General features: G+C 47.7%; 1 protein-coding gene across 1 annotated transcript in view; it reads left to right on the top strand.

Annotated features, from left to right (window-relative positions):
• The first annotated feature begins 5283 nt into the window (after nt 1-5283).
• Nucleotides 5284-9029, top strand: part of TBX15 (T-box transcription factor 15) — a 193187-nt gene continuing 189441 nt past the window's right edge. Inside the window, exon 1 of the mRNA XM_056559989.1 lies at nt 5284-5445. Coding sequence (XP_056415964.1) covers nt 5349-5445 — 97 coding nt within the window. The 5' untranslated portion in view covers nt 5284-5348. The remainder of the gene's footprint in view (nt 5446-9029) is intronic.

Raw genomic sequence — 9029 nt, 5'->3', positions numbered from 1 at the left:
TCTCCGCTCTGCTTCCTGCTCTGCTTCCAACTCTCCACTCTGCTTCCTGCTCTGCTCTCCGCTCTGCTTCCTACTCTGCTTCCTGCTCTCCACTCTGCTTCCTGCTCTGCTCTCCGCTCTGCTTCCTGCTCTGCTCTCCGCTCTGCTTCCTGCTCTGCTTCCAACTCTCCACTCTGCTTCCTGCTCTGCTTCCAACTCTCCACTCTGCTTCCTGCTCTGCTCTCCGCTCTGCTTCCTACTCTGCTTCCTGCTCTCCACTCTGCTTCCTGCTCTGCTCTCCACTCTGCTTCCTGCTCTGCTTCCAACTCTCCGCTCTGCTTCCTACTCTGCTCTGCTTCCTACTCTGCTCTCTGCTCTGCTTCCTACTCTACTCTGCTCTGCTCTGCTTCCTACTCTGCTCTGCTTCCTACTCTTCTTCCCACTCTTCTTCCCACTTTTCTCCCCACTCTGCTTCCTGTCTCGGCAGTGACACCTACAATTATTTCACATAAAAGGTCACTGCTACAGGTAAAGTCTTCCTGGAGAAAGATCATGTTTTATAGCAGTGTTTCCCAACCTGTTGCCTCTGGCTTTTGCAAAACTACAACTGTTGGCTGTCCGGGCATGCTGGGAGTTGTAGTTTTGCAACAGCCGGAGGCACCTTGGATGGGAAAGACTAATAATAAAGTGTGTGCAGAGCATTTAGACAAGATTGTAGGGACCACAATGGGGGCAAATTTCACCCCAGTTACACCAATCTGTATATAGTAAATTCTATGAAACAATGTCTGTATATAAGGCTGGAGGTGGTGGAAGAATAAAAAGTGATACTCACCTCCCCTGATCCGATGCAGATGCCGGTCCAGGTTTTTCCTGGTTCCTGTGTTGTTTTAAAGACATTAGACCCTGTTTACACTACAGCAGCTTCCTGCCAACATAAGCATCGGGAATGGCGTGGATGTAGCGGAAACATCTGCCGCGGAACTTCCGATTCTTGCCTCAGAAACACATTATCGTCTATAGAGACGGCACAAATCCGAATGATCCCTGTGCGGGCATGAAATTCCGCAAAAAAAGTCGCATAAACATGCCCTTCCGATAAGTTGTAATACCACACACAACCTGGGGACAGGGGTGGCGCTGTTCTCCTGTGCCTGGATATCTGGGTTTATAAATCTTTTGATACTTTGCTTTGGCTGCTATAAAAATAAAACGTCTTCCTGCTCCCCACCCTGCTCCCCACTTTGCTTTTTGCTTCCCTCTCTGTGCCCCCCCCCCTTCCCCTACTTGGTTCACTACTCTGTTCCCCACTCAGCTTTTTACTCTGCTTTCCACTCTGAACCCCACTTAACACTCTAAATTGTGCCCCACTCTGCTTCCTACTCTGCTCCTCACTCTGTTTCCCCTTCTGCTGTTTACTCTGCTCCCTACTCTGTTCTCCACACTGTTCCCCACTTGGTTTCATGCTCTGCTCCCCACTTTCGCCCCACTTGGCTCCCTACTCTGCTTCCTGCACTCCGCTCTGCTTCCTGCTCTGCTTCCAACTCTCCACTCTGCTTCCTGCTCTGCTTCCAACTCTCCGCTCTGCTTCCTACTCTGCTTCCAACTCTCCGCTCTGCTTCCAACTCTCCGCTCTGCTTCCTACTCTGCTCTCCGCTCTGCTTCCTACTCTCCACTCCGCTCTGTTTCCCACTCTGCTTCTTACTCTTCTTCCCACTTTTCTCCCCACTCTGCTTCCTGTCTCGGCAGTGACACCTACAATTATTTCACATAAAAGGTCACTGCTACAGGTACAGTCTTCCTGGAGAAAGATCATGTTTTATAGCAGTGTTTCCCAACCTGTTGCCTCTGGCTTTTGCAAAACTACAACTGTTGGCTGTCCGGGCATGCTGGGAGTTGTAGTTTTGCAACAGCCGGAGGCACCTTGGATGGGAAAGACTAATAATAAAGTGTGTGCAGAGCATTTAGACAAGATTGTAGGGACCGCAATGGGGGCAAATTTCACCCCAGTTACACCAATCTGTATATAGTAAATTCTATGAAACAATGTCTGTATATAAGGCTGGAGGTGGTGGAAGAATAAAAAGTGATACTCACCTCCCATGATCCGATGCAGATGCCGGTCCAGGTTTTTCCTGGTTCCTGTGTTGTTTTAAAGACATTAGACCCTGTTTACACTACAGCAGCTTCCTGCCAACATAAGCATCGGGAATGGCGTGGCTGTAGCGGAAACATCTGCCGCGGAACTTCCGATTCTTGCCTCAGAAATACATTATCGTCTATAGAGACAGCACAAATCCGAATGGTCCCTGTGCGGGCATGAAATTCCGCAAAAAAAGTCGCATGAACATGCCCTTCCAATAAGCGGCAAGGAAATACTCTTGGGGCCACGCAATGAGTGAGGTGATGAGAGATTCGCCAATTACGGGATTGAGAAGAAAATGGCGCCTTATGGGTAATACAAGGATTTGCAGGTTGTGATATCGATCAGATATTAGGTGATACCAGAGAGAACTAGAGCGCGGTCACCTGAGTATATACAAGGAGGGAGGGGGCTGTGGAAACCGCAAAGCCCGCAGGACGCCAAAAATGTTGAAAATTAAGATCGGAATCACGCCGCCCGTGTTGGCTATTTCTTTTATTCTATTACATGACAGAAGTAAACAATGGCGGATGGCGTTGCTTTTATGGGGTCCGTCTGGTTTTATCATGCCGCTATTATCGGAAACAATAGCGCTTCGTTCTAGGTTATTTCATGCTGCATCTCCAAAAGAGGTGTGAACAGCGGCCAAGTGACGGCAGAACCGATGACACCAATGTAGTCCGAATACGATGAGACGAGGGCAGACAACGCGTGAAGAAGACTGGAAACGCAGAGGCGTGCACAGGTGCCGCACTTTACGGTAAGTGTGGACATAAGACTGTTCACACGACGGAATAATGTGCAGAAACACGGGCAGACATTCCGCTCATCTGCACGTTCCGCCGACACTAGGACCGCTCGGAAGTCGCCGCCTTCAAAGACGTCGATGTACTTCCGAGCGGAATCCGCAGAAACGATAAACAGGTTTTTTGTTTCTGCGGAGGCCGGAATTGGGATTTCCGCAGTGTGCAAGGTACATCGGAATCCCATTAAAAACAATAGGAATCTGCTGTAGCGGAATTTCCGAGCAAAACGGAGACAAAAACGCAATGTCAACATGGCCTGAGGGAATCGGTGAAACTGAGACAAAAACGCAGTGTGAACACGGCCTGAGGGAAACGCTGAAACTGAGACAAAAACGCGGTGTGAACGTGGCCTGACAGAAACAGTGAAACAGACAAAAACGCAGTGTGAACACGGCCTGAGGGAAACGCTGAAACTGAGACAAAAACGCGGTGTGAACACGGCCTGAGGGAAATGGTGAAGCAGACAAAAACGCAGTGTGAACACGGCCTGAGGGAAACGCTGAAACTGAGACGAAAACGCGGTGTGAACACGGCCTGAGGGAAATGGGGAAGCAGACAAAAACGCGGTGTGAACATGGCCTGACAGAAACAGTGAAGCAGACAAAAACTCGGTGTGAACACGGCCTGAGGGAAACGGTGAAACTGAGACAAAAACGCGGTGTGAACGTGGCCTGATGGAAACGCTGAAACTGAGACGAAAACGCGGTGTGAACACGGCCTAATGGAAATGCTGAAACTGAGAAGAAAACGCAGTGTGAACGTGGCCTGACCCAAACGCTGAAACAGACACGAAAATGCGGTGTGAACATGGCCTGAGGGAAACAGTGAAACTGAGACAAAAACGCGGTGTGAACACGGCCTGACCGAAATGCTGAAACTGAGACGAAAACGCAGTGTGAACACGGCCTGACGGAAATAGTGAAGCAGACACAAAAACGCGGAGTGAACGTGGCCTGACGGAAACGGTGAAACTGAGACGAAAACGCAGTGTGAACACGGCCTGACGGAAATAGTGAAGCAGACACAAAAACGCGGAGTGAACATGGCCTGACGGAAACGTTGAAATGGAGACAAAAATTCGGTGTGAACACGACCTGAGGGAAACGTTGTGAACAGCGGCCAAGTGACGGCGGAACCGATGACACCAATGTAGTCCGAATACGACGAGGGCAGACTATGCGGGAAGAAGACCGGAAACGTGGCACGCACAGGCACCGCACTTTATGGCAAGTGTGGACATAAGGCTGTGTTCACATTGCGGAATAATGTGTGGAAACACAGGCAGACATTCCGCATATCTGCATGTTCCGCCTACACAAGGATCGCTCGGAAATGCGCCGCCTTCACAGACGTCGATGTATTTTTGAGCGGAATCCACGGAAACGATAAACAGGTTTGTTGTTTCTGTGGAGGCCGGAATCAGGATTTCCGCGGTGTGCAAGGTACATCGGAATCCCCTTAAAAACAATAGGACTCTGCTGTAACGGAATTTCCCAGCGGAATATTTCCTCTGAAATTCCGCCATGTGAACGTGGCCAAAGACTGGTTTGGACAATTTCTCGATCGTATCTTAGGGTGGGTTCACACCACGTTTTTCAAGTACGTTTTCCGTATACGTTTTCATTATTGAAAAGGTATGGAACCGTATTGAAAACTGTATACATAGACAAATAATTGAAAACCGTATGCATCCGGTTGCGTACGGTTTTCTTGCAATACGGTTTTCTCCTGTACTCAAAACCGTAGTTGACCACGGTTTTGTCTCCGGTGTAAAATCCGTACTGCAACCGCATACGTTTTCTTTTTTAACATGGACGTCAATGGTATACGTTTTTCACTTTTCACATGCGCGTTTCATCCTAAAGTCCCCACCCAACACCCCTCCCATTAAAAATGGACAAAATTATCAAAAACTTATGTGTTTTTTTTTTATAAAAACTGACGGAACTGTATGCACTTTTAAAAACAGTACACGGTTTAAAAACGCATACAGTTTACTTTTTCCCATACTGTTCCATCCGTTTTTTTGCCATACGGTTTTCTTTAGAAAAACGGATTGAAAACAGTATGGCAAAAAACGTGATGTGAACCCAGCCTAAAACAATGTTTCCCAACCAAGGTGCCTCCAGCTGTTGCAAAACTACAACTCTCAGCATGCCCGGACAGCCAACGGCTGTCCGGGCATGCTGGGAGTTGTAGTTTTGCAACAGCTGGAGGCACCCTGGTTGAGAAACACTGGTTTAAAAGAAAACCCTGTCTGTGTTGCCCTTAGCAACCAGTCACAGCTCAGCTCCTAGCAACCAATCAGAGCTCCGCTTTCATTTTGTAAACTGCTCTGGTAAAGTGAAAGCTGAGCCGTGACTGGTTGCTAGGAGCTGACTATGACTGGTTGCTATGGGTAACAGGCAGCAGTCCGGTCTATGAGGCCTACCTCAAGGGGCAGAACACCGAAACCAGATCTCCAGTCGTCTTCTGAGGGATCGATTAACCCTTTAGAGGGATCACTGAGAAGCTGCGGTAAGAGATCCTGTCACCATTAATGCCATTTATCGCCTTTATACTTGTCGCCGCCGATTTGCCCTTTGACCTGTAAAGATGGCGCCCTCCATCTCCAGTCCTCCCATCTGTCAGACATTAGGATACCCATAATGCCGCTCTGCCCGTCAATATAACATTATACGAGTCCTGTGCGTCTATGAATTCCTTCCTCTTAAGAGGTTGCGAATAAACGGCGCGTTGTTTCGGTTCAATTTATACATTTTACACCCTTGAAAAGGAAAATAACGTACACAGTAACGGAGGCTAAAAAGGACGCTACAGCAAAATCTGCGTCCAAGGATTGCAACGTATACTTTTTTTTCTATGTTTTTGCACTGTTGGGGGGGGGGGGGGGGGGGTTTCAGGGTACGTTCACACGGCGTAAAATGCGCATCTTCATCCGTAATCTGCAAAAATGCTGCTGTGAAATAAAAATTTGTTGCAGCATTTTTTGACGATTACAGATGAAAATGCGCATGTAAAATAATATGCGCCAGAAAGTTTTCGCCGTGTGAACATACCCTTACACCGCGTTTTTACTGTTACGCGTTAGCTGTCACAATGGAGACAGGAAAAAGATGGCAACATATACGGTGGCGCAGAGCGGCCACGCCGTTTAATCCAATCATTAAGCGATTCTGTTCAGGCCGTATACGAAAATTTTAACCGCGCTATTGAGTCCTGATTAAAATAGCGTATAACTATGGAAAGCGATTCAATAGGCGACTCAGTTCGAGCCATTAAAATGAATGGCGTGCGCTGATCTCCGCCACAGTATATGGAGGCATCGCTGCAGATGGGAGAATGCGGAGTGAAAATGGCTTGACGGAAAAAGTGAAAAACAGACAAAAACGCAGTCTGAACACCGCCTGACAGAAATGGCGAAACGGAGACAAAAACGCATTGTCAACACGGCCGGAGGAAAACGGTGCAATTGATGAAAAGAACGCGGTGTGAACACGGCCTGAGGGAAACGGTGAAACTGAGACAGAAACGCAGTGTGAACACGGCCTGAGGGAAACGGTGAAACTAAGACAAAAACGCAGTGTGAACACGGCCTGAGGGAAACGCTGAAACTGAGACAAAAACGCGGTGTGAACACGGCCTGAGGGAAACGGTGAAACTGAGACAAAAACGCAGTGTGAACATGGCCTGAGGGAAACGGTGAAACTAAGACAAAAACGCAGTGTGAACACGGCCTGAGGGAAACGGTGAAACTAAGACAAAAACGCAATGTGAACACGGCCTGAGAGAAATGGTGAAACTAAGACAAAAACGCAGTGTGAACACGGCCTGAGGGAAACGGTGAAATGATGAAAAAAAACGCAGTGTGAACACGGCCTGAGGGAAACGGTGAAACTGAGACAAAAACGCAATGTGAACATGGCCTGAGGGAAATGGTGAAACTAAGACAAAAACGCGGTGTGAACACGGCCTGAGGGAAACGGTGAAACTGAGACAAAAACGCAGTGTGAACACGGCCTGAGGGAAATGGTGAAACTGAGACAAAAACGCAATGTGAACACGGCCTGAGGGAAACGGTGAAATGATGAAAAAAAACGCAGTGTGAACACGGCCTGAGGGAAACGGTGAAACTGAGACAAAAACGTAGTGTGAACACGGCCTGAGGGAAACGGTGAAATGGAGACAAAAACGCAATGTGAACACGGCCTGAGGGAAACGGTGAAATGATGAAAAAAAACGCAGTGTGAACACGGCCTGAGGGAAACGGTGAAACTGAGACAAAAACGCAGTGTGAACACGGCCTGAGGGAAACGGTGAAACTGAGACAAAAACGCAGTGTGAACACGGCCTGAGGGAAACGGTGAAACTGAGACAAAAACGCAGTGTGAACACGGCCTGAGGGAAACGGTGAAATGGAGACAAAAACGCAATGTGAACACGGCCTGAGGGAAATGGTAAAACTAAGACAAAAACGCGGTGTGAACACGGCCTGAGGGAAACGGTGAAATGGAGAAAAAACGCAATGTGAACACGGCCTGAGGGAAATGGTAAAACTAAGACAAAAACGCAGTGTGAACACGGCCTGAGGGAAACGGTGAAATGGAGAAAAAACGCAATGTGAACACGGCCGGAGGAAAACGGTGAAACTGAGACAAAAACGCGGTGTGAACACGGCCTGAGGGAAACGGTGAAATGGAGACAAAAACGCAATGTGAACACGGCCTGAGGGAAACGGTGAAACTAAGACAAAAACGCAATGTGAACACGGCCTGAGGGAAACGGTGAAACTGAGACAAAAACGCAGTGTGAACACGGCCGGAGGGAAACGGTGAAACTGAGACAAAAACGCAGTGTGAACACGGCCTGAGGGAAACGGTGAAACTGAGACAAAAACGCGGTGTGAAGACGGCCTGAGGGAAACGGTGAAATGGAGAAAAAAAAACGCAGTGTGAACACGGCCGGAGGAAAACGGTGAAACTAAGACAAAAACGCGGTGTGAACACGGCCTGAGGGAAACGGTGAAACTAAGACAAAAACGCAATGTGAACACGGCTTGAGGGAAATGGAGACAAAAACAGCGCAGAGAAGGAAGCTTTGGCGCAGCCTCATGGTGGGTGGGGGGAGTAGGGGTCACCGCAGGGCTCCCCGGGCGTCTGACCCCGGCCGCCTCAGGTTTCGTAAACTGGTCGTGAGGTCAATTCCCACCATGTGCTGATCCAGAACGGACACTGGATCTGCACCATATCTAAGGGCCGACGCAGCAAAGTGAAGATTGTGGGGCCCTTGGAAAGTGGGGGCCCATATAGATATTTACTATGGGGCCCCTATCTTCTATGTACTCCTGTGTTTCCTAACCCGGGTGCCTCCAACTGATGCAAAACTACAACTAAAACAAAAAACTAAAACTACAGCCTTCGGCCGTCCAGGTATGCTGGAAGTTATAGTTTTGCAACAGTAGTATTGTCAAGACCTCTGCTTGCTGTCAGTGGATGAGAACACCTGTAAGCTGAACCCCTGGTTTTAGCTACAGTATATTAGTCTGGGCTGTTCAGTATTGTCTACACTGGATATATTGTATCCATCTCTGGGCTGTGCACAGGATCACTGCCCCCTAGTGTACAGGAGTCTCATTCACTGACAGCAAGCAGAGAACATGAAGATGAGGAGAAGTGTCAGAAGTGATATCACTGTATCTGAGCTTCACATTAAATCTCCCATCCTGGAACTGATGCTGTTCCTCTTCTGTCCATCAGGTGGCAGCATTGGCTGATTAATAATCTGCTGTATAACACTTGGGTCAGTGCACTGTGTATATAACCAATACAATACAATCCTGTATATACACTGAATAGATTGTCAGCTTCTGGGGTCAAGAATGATGAGTGTTATATCCAATAGCTATCTCATATCTATCCATCTCATATCTATCTATCTCATATCTATCTATCTCATATCTATCTATCTCATATCTATCTATCTCATATCTATCTATCTCATATCTATCTATCTATCTATCTATCTATCTATCTATCTCATATCTATCTATCTATCTCATATCTATCTATCCCATATCTATCTATCTTATATCTATCTATCTA

Source organism: Hyla sarda, chromosome 2 (assembly GCF_029499605.1).
Source record: "Hyla sarda isolate aHylSar1 chromosome 2, aHylSar1.hap1, whole genome shotgun sequence".
Taxonomy (NCBI): domain Eukaryota; kingdom Metazoa; phylum Chordata; class Amphibia; order Anura; family Hylidae; genus Hyla; species Hyla sarda.
The sequence above is the reverse complement of the archived record's forward strand: the minus strand, read 5'-3'. Positions and strand labels throughout refer to the sequence as shown.